At 55.6% G+C, this 18,564-nt stretch overlaps 1 protein-coding gene across 1 annotated transcript; it reads left to right on the forward strand.

The window, feature by feature from the left end:
• Window positions 1-1,784: 1,784 nt before the first annotated feature.
• HSD11B2 (hydroxysteroid 11-beta dehydrogenase 2) lies at window positions 1,785-18,236 on the forward strand (the record flags this gene model as incomplete). The annotated part of the gene is made up of 5 exons (XM_084215165.1): window positions 1,785-2,079; window positions 15,996-16,208; window positions 16,481-16,666; window positions 17,273-17,410; window positions 17,875-18,236. The coding sequence occupies 5 exons, from the start codon at window positions 1,785-1,787 to the stop codon at window positions 18,234-18,236; spliced, it is 1,194 nt and encodes a 397-aa protein (XP_084071291.1).
• Between the last annotated feature and the right edge of the window lie 328 nt (window positions 18,237-18,564).

An 18,564-nucleotide genomic window follows, 5' to 3' on the forward strand; every position in this document is an offset into this window, starting at 1 on the left:
AGCATGGCTGGCCAAGGCACCAGGAGCTGGGCAGCCCACTGCTCCTATAGTGCTCCCCCAGCAGGGTCTGAGGGCACTGCCCTGTGCAGGGGGACCCGGGCGAGGGGTGGTCCTGACAGTGGCCATGCCCTGTGCTCCCTCTGTCCCAGTGGGGCGTGGGTGCTGGTGGCACTGGTTCTGGCTTGGGCAGCCTCTCTCCTGCCAAGCCTCCCTGGATGCAATGCCACTTCCTGCCAGGAAGCTCTGCCTGGACAGGCACTGAGCCAAGCTGTGCCAGGCCAAACCAAGCTGAGCTGAGCCAAGTTGAACCAAGCTGAGCTGAACTGTGCTTACCTAGGTGGCATGACGTGCTGAGCTGTGCCAAACCAAGCTGAGCCAAGCTGTGCTGTAAGTGCTGCATAACCAAGCCATACTGAACCGAGTTGAACCATGCTGGGCTGAGATGAGATGAGATGAGCTGAGCTGTGTCAAGCTGAGCTGAGCCAAGCTGAGCCAAGTCAAGCTGAACTGTGCCTACCTAGGTGGCGTGATGTCCTAAGCCGTGCTGAGCTGAGTCATGCTGAGCCATATCAAGCTCTGCTGAGTTAAGCTGTGCCTATTTAGGTAGCATGATGTCTCAAGATGTGCTGAGCCAAGCCAAGCTAAGCTGTGTCAAGCTGAGCTGCGCCTGCCTAGGTCCTGAGTTGTGCCAAGATGTGCTGAGCCGTCCTGTACATGGCATGACATCCCAAGCTGTGCTAAGCCAGGCCAAACTGAGCTGAGTCTACCTGAGTGTCCTGACTGTCCTGAGCTGTGCTGAACCAAGCTGAGCTTAGATGAGTTGCACCTATCTTGGTGGCAAAATGTTCTGAGCTGAGTCGAACCGAGCTATACCGAGCTGAACCATGCCTACTGAAATGCCACAATGTACAGAGAAGAGCTCAGCTGAGCAGAGCTGGGCCAAGCCAAGCTGTGCCAAGCTGAGTTGTGCCTTAAAGGGTGGCATCATGTCCAAAGCAAGACTGAGCAATGCCAAGCTGAGCTGAATTGTGCCTACTGAGGTGGCACAATGTCTTGAGCTCAGCTGGGCTAAGTCAAGCCAAGCCAAGCTGAACTGTGACTATCTGGCACATCATCATGTCCTGGTCTGTGCTGCGCTGAGCTCTGCAAATTGAGGTGGCATGGTGTCCTGAGCTGTTCTGAGCTGAGCTGTGGCAAGCTGGACCAAGCTGAATTGTGCCTGCTTAGGTGGCAAAATGTCCTGAGCAGGGCTGAACTGAGTTAAGCTGTGCTGACCCAAGATGAGACATGTCTACTGAGCTGGCAAAATGCCCCAAGCTGTGCTGAACTGAATCTACTTGGGTGGCATCATGTCCTAGCTGAGCTGAGCTGAGCCATGCCAGACTAAGCAACACTGAACGCACCTACCTAGGCAGCACAATATCCTGCGCAGGACTGAGCAGAGCCGTGCCTACCCAGGCAGCACGATGTCCCAAGCCGTGCCATGCAGTACCGCGCCAAGCCACGCCGAGCCGAGCCGAGCCGTGCCGTGCCGAGCCGAGCTGTGGGTACCAAGGTGCTCCGCCTTCCCCCCTCCCCGGCCGCCGGTGTCGGTGCCGCTCCCGGTGCCCGCGGCTCCCGGTGCCCGGCGCTCCCGGTGCCCGGCGCTCCCGTCCCGCCCGTCTCCCATTGGCGGCGGCCGGTCCCGCCCCGCCCCGCTCCCCCGCCGGGCGGCTATAAACGGGCGCGGCGGGGCGGGCGAGCGGCAGCGGCGGGGCCGTGCCGGGCCCGGGATCGGGACCGGGATGGAGCCGGGGCTGGAGCGCTGGGCGCACGGCGCGCTGTGGGCGGCTCTGGCCGGCAGCCTGGCGCTGCGGGCGGCGCGGCGGGCGCCGGGGCCGGGCCGGGGGCTGGGGCCGCCGCTGGGCCGGGGGCTGGTGCTGCCGCTGGCGCTGCTGGCCGCGCTGCAGAGCCTGTGCCGCGCCTGGCTGCCGCTGCCCCTGGGGCTGGCCCTGGCCGCCGCCGCCGCCGGGCTGCTGCTGTGGCGGGCGGCGCCCCGCGGGCTGCTGCCGGTGGCGGGCAGAGCCGTCCTTGTCACAGGTGAGTGCGGGGACACGGCCTCGACGCCCCGACGGCACCGCCTGGGCTTGGCGGGGAGCGGAGTGGGGCGTCCCGCAGGCACCAGGACGCTGCTGTCTGTGGGGTCCCGCTGGGGACCAACCACCGCTGCCAGCGCATCCCTCATCCTCTTCCACGTCCAAGCAGAACCGGCCAGGCTGTATCTGCCCCGCGAAGCGGGGAGTTGCAATGCCCCTCGAGTGTTGACCACTAGTTGCAGCATGATGCCGAGAGCTGCTTCCTCTGGAAGCCCTGAGATTAGATGGGACAGAGCTGGCTTTGGACCCCGTCGGCTGGCCCAAGGGCTTCCCTCTCCTATTCTCCCCTTCCCTTCCTCCCCTCTGGAGTTGTACTTGTTCTTGGAAAGGCTCTCATAGTATCTCTAGAGGCTTCAACAGAGCTGGCTACCTAGTGCTGAGAATCACTGCCTCATCCAGAGCTCCATCCAGGGAGCTGCTGGAGACAAGGTCCTCCACTGTGTGGGTATCCTTGGGAAATGCTGCCCAGCTGCTGCCTGCCGCCTCTTTGGGCTGCCTGGTCCAAAGCTCCTCTGTGGTCCTGAGCTCCTCAGAGAATGTGCTATGCTCCCAAGTTTTGCACAACTCTGGCTTGCTGGCTGAAGCTCTTTAGGCTATCTTGGTATATACATGGTTTCTCACTCCTTCCTCCTGGCAGTGGAATTGCAGGATGAGAGCCAGGCTCAGCAGTGCATTGCTGTGAGGCAGTGGTAGTGGAGAGATGAGAAGGAAGTGCTGAAGCTGGGGTGGTTTTTGCTCCAGGTGTGCCTGGAAGGTGCTGCTGGTTCTGCATGGATGCAGAGGGGAAGGAAACTTCTGGGCATGACCTTGGCAGTGCTCCCAAGGACAGGAGCCTGCATCCTGGTGGGCACGTCTCGGCTGGGCTTGGAGGTGCTGAAGCTGGAGAAGAGTGTTTGCTTTTTTTCTCGAAAATTAGGCAAGACCTGGGTCCCCCTTCCAGCTTGAAGGGTTCTGTGGCAGGAGTAGGAAGTGCAGGGAATCCTCTCTGGAGGAGGAAGATCAGAGGAGCAAGGCAGTGGATGAATGAATGATTCAACTGAGTGAAGGTCAAAGCTGCAGCAGGGTAGGGCTGCCTGGGGAGGATGTCTGACAGCCATGCGCTCGCAGGTGCCCTGTGGCACACCAGCTCTGGCAGCCCTGGCTCCCTGGCATTGCCTATATAATTAGTGAGTCAGTGACTGGAACAAGGTGTTCTTGCCCCAGTGCGTTGAGGTGGCACCTCTGCAGCTCTGATGTGTTTGCTCTTGGCTGTAAATACTTTGTGGTTTTACAGGTTCGAGGCGCAGCCCGCGGTGCGGGACTGGCGTTTCCGTACTGTTGCTCTGGCAAGTGCCTGCCAAGGGGCAGATGTGAGGGCTGTTTTGCTGGGGATGGCATCCCTCACTTGAGTATTTGCATAGTAATTAGCCTGATTCTTTTATGGATTAATTCCAGGCAACTAGGTATTGAGTAGCTGCTTGTCTCCTGTGGGAGCAGCCGGGAAGGATCAGCTTGGGGAGAAAGGCAGCCTGACCTTCCTCCTTTTGCCAATGGGGAGCAAAGCCTGGCAGAGAGCATAAGAATGGATGGCTGGCAATGCTGGGCCTCATTGAAGGTCTGTGAGGTCAGGGACAGAACTTCTGCCGTGCTGTGTGTTGTGCTGGACCTTGCAGATGAACTGAGAAATGGCACAAAGTCCCCTCCCGATGGAGCAGTGCAGGTTTCAGCCTAAAAAATCTTTGGGCATCATTTCCTTGTATACATATCTTGGTCGCTGTCTTAATCCTGCAGCAGGTTCAGTGATGCTTATCTGGGGCAAGTTAAGGTGGCTGCAGTGCTGCTCTATCTCCCAGGTGATGAGTTTCAGCTTTTCCAGCTGCCCACTCTCTCTGGGAACAACCCTAAGTTGAGCTCTGTGTGTGATGCTCCAGCCCCATATGCTGTTTGGACATCACTGGCTAAATAAAACTTAGTTATGGCAGGGATTGAAGGAAAACTAACTGTGCAGCTCAGTGGGAAAATAGCAGAGCAGCTGTAGAGCTGCTGCAGAGCAAAGCTGCTGACCCTGTGGTAGCAGCAGGGGCTGGAAAGTTGTGGCGTTTCCCATCTGCTGCAGGTTTGCATTTTGACTGTTGCACGTGGGACTGGGGGTGGCTGGAGCAGGGATGGGCAGCCACCTGCTGCTAGAGGGGAGCAAGGGATGCTGTGCTTTCCCATGAGGCATCCCCTGGGCTAGCAAAGTAAGTGGTCACTAGTCCCTGCAGTGCTGTGTTTGTCTGGGGCTGTGACCTTGGGGCTTTTGTTCTGCATCCCAGCTTCTCCAGGAGCATGGCTCCAGTGGATGCAGCCTGGCTGGGGGCAGGGGTGAGGAAAGTGTTAATCCTGTATTCCTAGGAGATGTAACAGCTGTTTTCAGGGAGGAGGAGAATGCCCTCCTGTGCAGCCAGGGGCTGGGAGAGGTCAGCCCCAGGAGGATGATGGGGATGAGGAGGAGAGAGGAGATCAGCTGCTTGGCCCGGGCTGGGAGGGAGACAGCAGCTATCTCCATGCCTCCCTTGGTTTGCTGTCCTGAACCTGCCCTTGCCTTAAAGATGAGCCAACACCTGGCACATCAGCCATACTCAGAAAACCACAAGGACCCGAACATACCTGCAGTGTGGGCAGGGTTGGCATGGGCAGCTGCCTGACCAGAGCCTGATCCAGCACTGGGAAGCTGCAAGGCAGCCAATACCTGGCATCCCTCACCACAGTGTGTGACAGGGCACTCCAGGGTGCTGGTGCTGCTGGCTGGCACCTGTGGGCCAGTGGGGGCAGTGGCTCATTGAGAGCTGCTTGCTCCAAACATCAAACAGCTGGTTTGTGTGTGCATCCCCCTTCCCAAATGTGAAATGGCACTGCTGGGTGTTCTTAGGGCCACTGGACTCCTCAGAGCTGTGTGAACAAAGAGGAGGAGTATTATATCCCATACTGCTTCCCACTGGGAATTGATATAAAAAGCAGCCCAGCCTCTGGAGCATGGGCAGGGCTGATGGTCTGCAAGAGCAGTCTTGGAGGGAGGTGATGAGCTGCCATTTCTTGGCCTCTCCAGATTCAGGCTGGCAGTGCTTTGTGCAAGGTTGGGCTTTGAATGGGTCAGTTTAGACATGAACCTAGAACATCCTTTGGTTCCTGTGGTCTTAGCAGATGCCTGTGGAATTCAGTGAGTCTGTTGAAACCATCCAACAAAATGGGGTGCCTGGAGGTGGTGGAGGGAGGGCCAGGAGCATCCCAGGGCTCCACTGAGCAGCTGGAGAAGCCTCTTGCTGTTTTGTAGCTCAGCCATGTGTGGGGTGGTTCTTTGGACAGTAGCCAATTGCCCGATTTACTGCAGAGCCTTGAAAAGTACCAAATGCAAAGCAGCCCATAGAGTCTGCCTGCCTGCAGGGCTTTGCCAGAGCAGAGGAAGGACAGTTGTGTTACAAGATATTGGTTCATATGCTTCAGCTTGGAAGGAAAGTTGAAAATAATGAATTGTTGTTCTGTCTATAATGGTGGTACCTGAATTAGCCCTCCAATAACCCCAAAGATCAGGATGGCTGCCTGAGAGAAGCAGTCTGGGTCTTTTGTATCTTTGCTCTTCCTTGGTGCAGCCTGTGAAGGAAGCTAGGAGCACCTGCAGATTGGTCTGTCTTCCAACAAATCATCTCTGTGAGCAAAAGCGGTTGTTGGCCAGGCTGCCCAGACCCAAACCTGCCCTGTCCTCCTCTCTTCTCTTTCCTGGCTGCAGGGAAAGTGTGGTTTTCCTCGTGAAGCGTTCTTGTTACAATTGCATGCCCCATTAAAAATCTGAAATGGGTCAGAGCTGCAGACCATGTTCAAGGTTAACAGAGGCTTTGCAACTTGCAGTGCTTCAGTGTTTCCCATGCACTCCACAGATGTTGAAGCATCTGCTGGCTGCAGCAGGACTGAGTGATTCAATCCAGATGTTGGGGCTCTTGCTTTCTGCTGTGAAGGTAAATCACTTTCTGTGGTAAAAAAAGCAATGTTGCTCCCGTCTGGACTTTGATGTTGTCTTAGATCTATTTTCCAGCTAAAAAAGGTGACTGAGAAATGCTGGGGTCAAGGATTCAGGGCTGGCTCTGGGATGGGCACCTCTGCACCACAGTGTGGCCAGAGCACCTGCACAGCACACTCACAGCCTGTGTTTGGCGCTGAGCCTGCCAGCAGCCTTGCTGTGAGAAATGCTTTGTGCAAAGGTGCTGCAGCTCTCCTTAGGTGACTTTCACTCTGCTTCTGGAGCCAGCTCAGAGGTACCAGGGATCTTTCCCCAGCCTAAGTACAGGGGGAATAGGTGATCTTTTAGGTCCCTGCCAAACCAAACCATTCTTTTGATTCTATAAGTGAAAGCTGAAAATCAGCTTATTCCCTGAAATTGCTCTGATTTTTCCAGAATCTATTAAAAATTAACAGCAGAGGCAGCTGCTGCCTCCAAGCTGAGGGGTGGGACAGGACCAAAATCAAACACCCAAACTCCAGCCCTGGTGTACAAGCAATTCCTGGTATACTTAAAGTAAAAAAAAAAAAAAAAAAAAAGCAACATTTATCTCTAGTTATAGGGTTTACTGCTGGCTTTTGGGAACAGAGCAGGAAAGCTGTTTTTTCTGCCTCTATCTGCAGGGCTGAAGCTCTCCCCCCGCTTTGTCAGCAGCCCTCCATGGATTTAGGATTCTTCTTTCCCACGTGAGGTTTCTTCAGAAATAGATACCTACCCCTGCTCACCACAGGCATGTGGATAGATACGCTCGGCTTTTTCTCACTTATCTATAAAATAAGCACTTTTGAAGCCTACTAATGACACAGACCTGTTGAGGTGGGAGTTTTTAGCACCGTTAACCAAAAATGATGAGCACAGCTAATTAGGAGGAAAATGCATTGAGGTTTCATACTGTGGGAGACTGGAGTTGGTAGAGAAACCCAAGCTGGCTTGATTAACCTCGGGGTTATGTGGGGACATGAGAGCAACAAAGCAAAGACTTCCCTGCCGAAATGAGATTGTCAGATGGGAACGGATGCTTTCGGGAGAAGTGTAGGCAGTTGCTGCCCTCTAGTCCAATGAGCAGCACAATTTTAATGAGGTCTGGAGTTGGGTTACCCACTGTTGAGTCTAGCTCCCCTCAAGCCAGGATCTGGTTACAGAAGAGCCGGTTGCTGCTTTTACTGCTGGAAGCACAGCATAGGGTTGGTGGACTTGCCTAGCTGTGTTTTGTTTGAGGGGGCTCTTCAAGGTGTTTCCACCAAATCTTGGCCTTTTCCCCATAGTCTTCTTTCAGTGCTTGTCTAAAACTCCAGCTGGAGGGGCTTTTTTTTTCCGAGGAGGAAAGGCTGCAGGGCGTTTGTACCTCTTCACCTCCTGATGTCCCTCCTGTCATCTCAGATCTGAGGTACTGCTATGGAGCCTCCAAGGCCAGGTTGGATGGGGCTTGGAGCAATCTGGGCTAGTGGAAGTTGTCCCTGCCTGCGGCAGGGGTGTTGGAATTGGATAACCCTATAAGGTCCCTTCCAATCTAACTGCTCCATATTAAGGTGGAGAATGCTCAAATTTTCTATGATAAGGTGGAAAAACTGCCCTTATGCTGTCAGTATGTTGCTGCAGAGATAGTTTAGGAGCTTTTATTTTTAACCTTCCCAGCATGTACCTGTTACCTCCTTCCCTGCTCCCCTCAGTAGCCCCATTATATCCACCACCTCCCGTTCCTCTGTCTCAGCTTGTATGTGCAACGTATCACTTCTTCTTCCTTCTCCCCTGGAGAGCTGCCAGCCCCTGAGCTTTATCAGCTTCCCCCTTGGGAGCTGGCTTCCCTGTCACACATGGCGCTGTCCTGGGATTTGCTGGCTCTAAGGCTGTAATCTTGAAAAGCAGTTTTTGGCTTTACAGGCTTTGCGGCAGCACTTCCTCTTGTTGGGTGGCTGACCCTGTGGAGCCAGATGGCAAGTGACTCCCAGGCAGGCTGGGAACAGAGAGCAGGGATGGGCTGGAAAGCTCAGGTACCTGCCCTGATGTCTTCTGTGCAGCTCTGAAAGTCTGCCGTCCCAGAATCATAGAACCTCTGAATGGTTTGGATTGGGAAAAGACTTTAAAGACCATTTTCTTCCAATCCTCCTGCCATGGGCAGGGACACCTACTAGACCAGGTTGCTCCAAGCCACATCCCACCTGGTCTTGAACACTTCCAGGGATGGGGCAGCTGCAGCTTCTCTGGGTTATGAGGGCCTCATCCTGTTATGAGTAACCCACTGTGACCAATGTTTGTTCCTCTCTAGGGTCCAGGTGGGGATAAGCTCCAACCTGGGTTGTGCAGCCATCGCAGGGTGAGTTCTGTCTCCCTCTTTCAGCTGTTGTGCTGGGCTCTGCCTAAGCTGAAGGGCACGTGTGAGTGCTGCCCTGGCATTGCCTGGGTCAGCACAACTGTGTCCAACCACATCAGCCTGGAGGGTCACCTTCATGTTTTTTGGGGAAAATGCACCAAAGCAGCCTTATGATACTTAAACTCTTACTCCGAAGAGCTGGTGAGAGCTGCAGGTGAAGAGTAAGGAGGGGACAACTTGAGCGGTGTATGGAAAGGGCAGGTGGGTTGAGGATGTCATGAGGCACAGCTCTGAGCCTGGGGGCTTAAACAGCTCAGTGTATTTCAAAAGCTGTCTTGGCAGAAGCTCAGTTGGTGTTTGCTCAAGTGTTTTACTCTGTTTCTAAAAAAAAAAAAAAAAATCCCCCGCTTCACATGGATCTGGAAGCTGCAAAAGAAAATAGTTGGTGCAGCTGTAGAGACCATCATGATGTGGGAATGGGCAGGGCTTGCACCACTTCTGCTTGCTTGGGATTGTGGCATGAGGTGGGAGTTTACTCTTGTGACAGGGAGAGTGAGGAGCTGGCACCCTACAAGCAAAGAAATATCTCATCAGCCAAACACCCCTAAGTATTACCCCTAGTGCTCCATTAAAACTGCTGTAGCCTTATTGGGGTGCTGCAAACTCTGAGAAGCTCAACATGGTGATCCATTCCCTGGGCTTGCTCTGACCTGTTGCTTTGGTCAGCACTGTCCCAGCATGGCTTTGTCCCTGCTGGCATCACTTGTGACTTGCCCACAGTGCTGTCTGGCTGGCACTTCAAAGCTCTCCCACAGTTAACTTGTCCCACCACATGGTGGGACATGTCATGGCTGTGGTGCTTTGCTGTCCTGGCTAAAATGACCTTCCCTGAGATGTTCCTGGGTGGTGATAACTCATGGTGGTCCATGCAGAAGAGCTGTTCTTCCCTTCAGCTGCCTGTGGATGGATTAGCCCTGCCTGTAGCAGACCTTAGGCATGACCTGATGCCTCTCTTTGCTTGTTAGCACACAAGAGGAATGGATATGGGGCTCGGCTGGTGGTTCCCCAGCCTGCTGGGAGTCCCTGGAGAGCCCTTTTGCAGACTAGAGGTGCCTACCAGCAGGTGCCCCAGCCATTGCTCTATTGCCACCACCTTCTTCCCCAGGAGCATAGCCAGTGGAGCTTTCTGGCTTCTCAGCCTGGTTCCTACCCAGCCTCTCCCTCTCCAAGAGCCCAAGTGGATGTTACCAGTGCCACCTTGCCATTGGCACTGATCCTGAGTGGCACTTGATCTTGACTGATCTGGTCAAGTTGTCTCTGAGCCATGGGTGTCCTTCCCAGCGACAGCTCTTCCTGATGGATGGCTTTCGAGGCTTGTCAGCTCCATGTTCCCAGTTCACCATGTTCCCTTTGAAGGTGATTATTAACCCAGCTATAACCATAGCTCTTCACAACTTCCTCTTGGAGGGCCATCCATTCATCCCAGATTAGCTCTCATGTACAGCCTGTGCCAGGTGAAGTCTGTGCTGCTGACTTCTTTTGTGCATCCCTGCCTGCTGCAAGATGAAATTCTTGACTGTGACAGTCTCACTGCTCCTTCTGGGGAGAGGATCTCCCCTCGCTGGAGACAGCAGCTGCCGGAAGATGCCATCCAGCCCCGGTGTGCGGTGAGCGGCTGCTTCTAGGAAATTCCTGTGCTCTCTTTCTGCGAAGTGTCACATCGAGGCTGGAGGTGGCACTTCCTCCCCCCACCCCCGTCAGCTTGTGAGCCCAGGGTCACTGCTCACCGCAGCAGCATCACTGCTATGCCAGGGCTGGGTTAATTCCTGGGTCCCAGCCTCTCTGAGCATCCCACCAGGCACTGGCCTTGCATTGCAGGGGGCAGCTGGGCTCATTCCTGTCCTGCTGTCCCAGGGCACTAACAAGCTCCTGCGTTCATTAGCCCCATTAGTGGCAAGCAGCATCTGCTGTTCACGGCTTTGGTGGGGGATAAGGCGTCTGGATGGCTTTTAGTGACAGTGATGGGGAGGGCTGCGGGCCTCTGACACTTTTTTTATTGCCCAGCTGCTTTAGTGCAATCAGTCCCCCATAGGGATGCACCAGTAAAGTTCCTGAGAAATGGCCTTTAATCCAGAAGCTGGGTGCATTCACACTGGCCTGGGGGCTCCTCGTCATCTCTGTCTGGTTGTGTTGGTTGTCTAGGCAGAAAATCAGATTTCCCCCTTCTCTTTGTTAAGTGGGAGATAACTTCCCAGCTGGAGGCGATGACTGTGAGGCCCCAGGAACACTTGGCTAATCCATTGTAATTCATACCATCTGGCTATTGTCCCCAGCACACAGAGGGGTAGGTCACCCCTGTACCCCCTGCCATGGGCATTCTGAGCTCTGCCTTCTGTCATGAGTCTCCCTGTGGGGCTGAGGGTTTGTCTGACCCCAGCTCTGACCCATAGGACCTGTTGGAGGGAAGTGTCTATTCTGGGCTGTGGAAGCCATCAGCTGCCTGCGCCGACTGTGTCATGCAGGGGGGTGGTCCTAGGGGAGCAGGGGCAGTGTGTGCCCCCTTGGCTCAGGTCCTGCTCAGGAAGGAGGCTGAGGCTTTGCAGGGATACACACCCAGGCTGCTTGGGTGGGGGGTTCCTGCATTATCCACTCACAAGGGATTTAGGTCATCCCTAAAGGTATCTTCTGGATTTGATTTAATTTAATTAGGCTTGTGGCTTCCTGAACCCCAGTGCTGAGGACCAGCAGTAGCATCACTAGGCCTGCTGCTACCCCAGCCCTGTCTGCCTGTGCTTGGGCATGAGGGCTGCTCCCATGGGGAGTGGGGACATGGCATGCCGTGCAAGCCAGTGACTGGGGTGGTGTTTCCTGTTAACAGTGATGACACTGGATGGGATGGGGGCTGTGGGTGCCCCTTTCCAGCCCCACTCCCACAGGAGTACCTTGGGTGTGGGCAGATGGTGGCTCATGCCTGGCTGGGGAGGCCAGGGCTGGTGCGTGGCTGTGGTGGCCCAGCTGCTGTGGGGACAGGTGCTCCTGCCTTCCCCTCCCTCTCCTGCGCCCTGCCAAGAATTTGTTCCCTCTTGCCCGAGGCTCACATCACCCCTTTATCACTCCTTGCTCCAAATGTGTGCAGCATCCGGAAGGTGTTGGCCACTGGGCCTTGTACTGCCCACACAGGATTTTGCTGGACATTTTATCATGCCTGGACCTGCACTGTGCAAAGACCCCTTCCTTGAGTTGTCTGGGGTACTGCCATCCCCTCTGATGACACCATCCCCACTTTGTCCTGTGCTTCCACATCCATGAGGTGCCCACACTCCCAGGATGGAGCTGAGACAAACAGCTTGGGATCAGTGCCTGCTCAGGCACCCAGCACTCAGTACTGCCTGGCTAAATTCCATACCATGCCCAGAGAAGCTGGATTCATGATGGCAGTGAATCCTGTCAGAGCCAGAAGGCCACGTTGAGCTTGGCATCCCAGGCAGGGTTTGAGCTTGAGCCTATGGAAACAAGTGGCTCAGCATGTTAATCCATTCAGCCTTGGTGCCCTGTTGATGGTGTCCTTGAGCCTGGTGACATCTCCTCCTTGGCGAGGCCTCTTGGACAGGGTGGTGGGGCACACAGCGCTAAAGCTTTTTGGGGAGGTGGGATTGATGTCCTGGGATTTGGGGAGCAGCAGGTGGCACCCAGGCAAGGGTCTGCAGAGCTGATAGGGGTGGAGGGGGTGATGTCCTTCTGAGTGCCCAACTCAGCTAGCAAGCTCCCAGTCAGTGGAAGATGGAGCATCCTCAAGGGGTGCCTCCAGCTGCCTTGCTGCCAGGTGCCTGGGGCACTGCCCCTAGGGCTGCTGACTGACCATGCTGCTAGGGTGACCATGGGGGAGGAGGTCCATCACAAGGGTGCTCAGCCCTGGGGCAACCCCTCTTCAGCTTCCACACCAAGTTCCTCAGACGGAATGGCTACAGAGGGACCTGATCCAGGGAGCTGCCACTGTATCCACCAGGCTCTGGGCAGTTTTGCAGGCACATGGGAATTCTTTAGCCAAGCTGTGGTTCTCACTGCTTAGGTTTTCATTGGTCCTCACATGTTGTGCATGGTTCAGGAATCAGGATACAGAAGTCATAAAGATGAACAGCTTCTAGTTCAGAGATGAAGGTGCTCAGTTTATGGCTCAGGGATGAGGATGTACACAGCCCATGGCTTGGGGATGAAGAAGCTTGGCTTGTAACTCAGGGCTTAAGATGCCCAGCTTGCAGTTCCACAGCTCTAGAATGAGAATGCATTGCTAATGGCTCATGGATGGGGACTCTCAGCCCACAGTTTGGGAAGGGAAGTCATGCCTAGGTTGTGTTGGGGTGAGCACTGCAGACCTGTGCTGCCAGCCCTCCATCACGGACCGTGCCAGCAGTGGGGGCAGGGGCAGGCACGCGGTTGTGGTTCAGCAGCTCCTAGGTCGCAGCCGTGTTATTGATCCTCTCTGCTCCAATCAGAAAACTGTAGCACTAATTTTGAGCATGTCTGTGTGTGGTGGCCTTGGTGCTGGTGCAGGAGAGCAGGGTGAATACCTGAGACAGCAAAATGTCAGAGCGTGCCATGCCTGACTCACCTGAAAGAAATGTGTCCACACCAAACCGGGACTGCAGCTTCAGCCGGCTCCTGGCAGTGAGGAAGCGCGAGCGGTGCAGGCTGGCTGGGAGCTGCCCAGCTGGCACAGCTCAGCCCCGGCGGTGGCTCTGCTGTCACCGGTGAGGAGCAGCTCTGGACAACGGATTCAAGATGCTGTGGTGTCAGTCCTCTTTCTCTCCCCAAGTGGGTGGGAGCGCACCCCTTATTGTGATGTTGGAGGCCAAACCTTTTTGCTTGCTCAAGATAAGTAAAAATGGGGCTTGTCATGCCAAAATTCTAGTGGAGGCTTGCATCTCTCACTCTTTGGGGAGCCGCTGAAATGGCTGGAGCTTCTGCAAAGTTCTCAGGAATTGCTGCTGTCCCGCTGCTCTGGAAAAGGTCCGGCCGGCCCCTGGTGCAGGAGTTTGTCCCGGCTTGCTGAGCCTGTGGAGGGCTGCTGGATTTTGCAACCTGACTCAGGTTGTGCTCTGCTCCTGCTGCAGCAAAAGCCTCTGTCTGCTGGCCCAGGGTCTGTGGGGATGCAATGCAGGGGCTTCTAGGTACCTGCTCTCCTCTGCTGCGCTCCCAATGCTGGGCTCCTGTGCTTGATCTGACCACGTCCCTCCCTCCAGCACGACTGTGAAACCAGCTGGCAAGCTGGGAGCTGGGGCGGGGGGAACTGGCGCCGGCATCTCCTCGTGATGCAGCATCCTGGGAGGGCAGCGAGCCCAGCGCCAGCCTTGCTGGGGCTGCACAGACTGGACGGCTCCAGCGCTCCCGGCGGGGCCGGGCCAGCGGCAATGGCTCCTGTGCCAGCTCCAGCGTGGCCAGCAGCTCATGTGCTGGTGGCCATGAGGAGTGAACATGGCCCTGGGAAAGCTGCCATGCTTTAAGCCCACGTGTTATGGGCCCAGGGGGTTCATCGTCCCTCCCTGCACTCTTGGCATGCCTGAGCACAGCGGATGGGAAGCTGAGCAGCAGCGGAGACCTTAAATAACACCAGAGCATCCTCACCCTCCTGGCCTTGGGCCTCCCGCCAGCCTCCCAGGAGTTTTTTTATTTGGTATGTGTGTGAATAAATTAGAACTTCCGAAACAAACCCTCTGACTGCCCTGCTCCTCTAAGGCAAAACAAACCCTGCCTGACTTGGACAGCATGTGGCTGTGTTTGCTCCCTCCTTGCCAGACTTGCCCATAAGAAGCCAGCAAACCTGGCTCTCAGTTTTTTGGGATGCTTCCCGGGATTTTGAGAGTTACGTGGTGATAGGAAGCTTCATGTTTGGACTGGAAGCTTTTTCTTGCCAGCTGCATGGGAGCAGTGCAGGTAACCTTCCTGTCAGCTGTGTCATGGTGAGGCTGTGGCCACGAGCACTTTTATTTTTAAACCTTATCTTTATTGCAGTTTTCTCCTGCACTGCTCGAAAAGGTGAAATGCACCTTATCTGTTTGTCTACTGGCAGCATGCACTGCTCCTAGGGAGGGGAGAGGTGGATGTGCTGTACCCACCGCACCTTCAGCATGCCCTGCAGACCAGGGTTCTGGGGGTGATGCTGGGCCAATGTCAGGGACAATGCTGGGGTGATGCTGAGCCAACCTGGCACACATCCGTGATGAGTGTGGGGTGTTGTGTGGGAAAGGGAGGTCCCTGCAGCCCCTTCCTGCCAACTGAGCACCTCTGGGCTGTGTTATCACTCTGGCCTCTGGCCAGAGGCTTAATTACAGGTTTCTGAGCAGCAATAGAGTAAAACTGAGCTGGGAACTGGGACAGAGACACTGAACTGATGCTTAGCTAGCACCCCAAGAGCTGTAAGTGCCTAATCTCAGCCTGGAGGTATGGAAGAGTGAGGCAGCCAGACCCCGTGCCCACCTACCCCCGCCCCCCAAAGGCCGGTGGAGGCGTGCTGAATCTCGGTGAGGTAACAGTCCCTAGGGCCACTGTTGTGTCCACCCCGAGGTGGACCCCAGGTGCCACACAGGGTCCGTTTTCAGGATGTCCTCATGAGCACCTAAAAGTGCAGGGCAGGAGGGTACAGGGCCATGGGGCTGCCCCTGCAGCGCTCCCCTGTTAATGGTTAATGTGACTGGGCAGCAGTTGTGGCACAGACTCCCAGAGCTATCAGTGCTGCCATCGGCCCCGGGAACAGCCTGTACCTTGCTGCTGCTGTTTGTTTGCATCCTGGCCGCTCCACCCTGGCCACTGGCCTTGTCACCACTCTGCAACAGCCAGCTCCCGCCCGGGCTGTCTCTCAGCCGCCCTGATGGTGGCATTGCAGGTGACAATGTCATCTGTGGTGCCACTGTTTGAGCAGAGATGGAGGAAATGACCGGGCATGGAGCACCAGTCCTCGCCCGAGTGGCCCATCCCGTTTGGATGCTCCCTTGAAGGATGCAGGGTAGCAGGAGCAGAACTGAATCCTTTCTTTTTCCCTCACCCTTTTTAATCCCCTCATGCACTAGCCAGGCGAAGAGGTCCTCTGCCTCTTGATCACTTTCTGGGAGGCAAAAGGCATTTGGCAGAAGTCTCCCACTGAGCCTTATGCCAGCTATGAATGGTGCTTGATGGAGCTTTTAGAGGCTATTTTAAGAGTTGATGGCCCTGCATCGCTGGAGGGCTCTGGGCTGTTCGGTGCGGTGCCTGTGGGTTTGCCTGCAGCTGGGGCGATGGGGTTGCAGATAAAGGGAGTGTTGTCTTCCTCCGGCAAGGGAGAGAAAACAGCAGCTCTGTGACCTGCAAATGCCCCAGGGCAAGGTCACATCCTGGTGAGTCAGGAGCTACAGCGGGCTGAAGAGCCGAGGTGGTCCTCAGGCAAGGAAAACTGACGCTGGGGTTAGTTCCTAGCGATGGAAAGGCAGAACTAGGGGTTCTTTGGGGGTTGGAGACAGACAGTAGCTGTCACTGGCCACTGCAAGGCTCTTCCCATCTCTTTCAGGATGTGACTCAGGCTTTGGGCAGGCAACAGCCAGGCACTTGGACATCATGGGCTTTCGGGTGTTTGCCAGTGTGCTGGACCTGCAGAGTCCTGGTGCCCAGGAGCTGCGCCAGAGCTGCTCAACGAGGCTGACACTGCTGCAGATGGACCTGACCAAGACAGAGGATATCCAGCGCGTCCTGCAGTATATCCAGGCCCACACCAACAGCACAGGTAGGAGCTGCCTTTGGCAACCTCAAAGGACCCCACAGAACTCCCTGGGACCTCAGCCTGCAGCCAGCATGGCAGTGGCAAACCTCCATGTATCTCCACAGGGGACTGCGTCCCTGTAGGCACCTGTGCCAACAGTCAAGTTTGCCAAGTTCTCTTGCCCTGGAGCACCCTGCAATTTCCTTGCAGGAGCCCCATCAGCCTGGGAAGCAGCTGGGAATCCCAGGGTGGGGCTCCCCATTCAGGTCACCTCTTCAAGCATCCCATTCCCACAGGACTCTGGGGCCTGGTGAACAATGCCGGGTTCAATGACATCATCGCCGACGCTGAGCTCTCACCGCTGGGCAAGTTCCGCACGTGCATGGAAGTGAACTTCTTTGGCTCCCTGGAGCTCACCAAGGGGCTGCTGCCCCTGCTCCGCTCTGCTGGCGGTCGCATTGTCACCGTGAGCAGCCCTGCAGGTGAGCAGCTTCCCTCCAGTGTGGCCCCCCTGGCACCCTCAGCCCAGGCACAGCTCGAGCAGCCCCATGGTGTGGTGCAATTCCCAACCTCCAGGCACTCCAACTTTCTAAGCGTACTAGCACCAGGAATATCTGGGATGATCTGGCAGCACTGGTGAGCCTCACAGCAGCCACCAACACATGAGGAGACATGTGGAGACATGTGGGGACAGTCAGCCTGGTCACAGGCAGCATGGGCAACCCAAGCCCAGCTGCCGTGGGCCTCCATTGGGGATGACAGCCCTGGCCAGGGCAGGAAAATCAACTTCCTCTCCCCTGCACTTTATTTTGCCCATTAAAACAATCTAATCCCCCATTGGGGATGACAATCCCAAGCTTTAGCTGGACAGGGAGCAAAATCAATTTCCTCTTCCCTCACAACTTTTTTCTCCCCCATTAAAACATTAATTTGAAGCTATTTTCAGTTGTTTTCTCAGCAAAACAAACCCTTAGCCATTTCCTTAAGCAGGGGCCAGGAACACAGCCCTACACAAGCCCTGCCCTTTTCCCCCACCCCCCTCTGTCCCTGCTGGAGCACTGCCTCACTCATTCTTTCACTCATGCCAGGTGACATGCCCTTCCCCTGCCTGGCAGCCTACGGGGCATCAAAGGCAGCCCTCAGCCTGGTCATGGACACCTTCCGCAGTGAGCTCCAGCCCTGGGGCATCAAAGTCAGCCTCATCGTACCTGGCTACTACAAAACAGGTAAAAGGGTCAGTGCCTACTCCCTGTCTGTGCCTGTGGGCAAAGGACAAGTATCCCAGGGAGGCAGAAGATGGAGCAATGGGATGAGCAGTTGGTGGTGTAAGCATGAGCAAGCAGCTTCTGAGCATCTCCAGCCGTACGGGGACAGTGGCTATCCTGTGGCAGTTGGGCTCTGATGGATTGGAAACAGCATCAGGATTGAGTCCTGCCAGCAGACCCCGTACCACTAGGACTGGTTAAAGCAGCTCAGTCACGTTTATGATAGTGGTATCCCCAATGCAGGCAGAGGGCCCAAGACCTCTGGTCCAGTCTCAGGCTAGCAAGAGCCACTATGGTGCTACTACTGTATTCCCTCATGACTGGTCCTTCCTGTGAGACTGGAAGGTGACTGGGGCTGCTGGCACCCATGGCAAGAGGGTTGGAGTGGGGGGCCCGCACAGCTCACGGGAACTATTTCCTTGCAGGGACAACATGTGATCCTGCCTTCTGGAACCTGCAGAAACAGCAGCTGTTGGCCAGTCTGCCCCAGGAGCTGCTGCAGTCCTATGGTGAGGACTATGTAGAGGAGATCAACCAGCAGTTCGTCCAGTTCATGAAGGTGGCGGTGGAGGACCTCAGCGCAGTGGTGAACAGCATCACAGAGGGGCTTCTGGCTGCCAACCCAGCCGTGCGCTACTACCCAGGGCAGGGCCTTGGGATCATGTATTTCATACACCGCTACCTGCCCTACTTTGTCCGAGACTTGTTCTTGAAAGGATTCTTCATCAACCCCAAGCTGCCCCGAGCCCTGCAGCGAGAGCACCACAATGATGTGAAGAAGGCCTGACCTGGGCCTGCACAGGGCCTTCTCCCGGGCTGTCCAGGCACACCAGCCCCTGAGCACGTGCAGAGCCAAAGGCACCGCCCTCCTGCACCGCAGGGGAACAATCAGCACTAGACGTTAAAAACCAAATTCCTTTCCAAAATCAGGTAGATCTATTTTCTATTGTGCAAGAATCAACATTTTCTAGAGACCTTGGTTTTATATTTTTTCTAACCATGTACCGTCCAAGAGGCCCATCCCTGCCTGACTCAGCAGCTCTGCACCACAGGCTGGGATGTACCTCCTCAGCTACCCACCACCTTCCCTACTGCTCTCAGAGCTGTTGTCGCCA

Source organism: Fringilla coelebs (genome assembly GCF_963513975.1).
Source record: "Fringilla coelebs genome assembly, chromosome: 14".
NCBI lineage: Eukaryota > Metazoa > Chordata > Aves > Passeriformes > Fringillidae > Fringilla > Fringilla coelebs.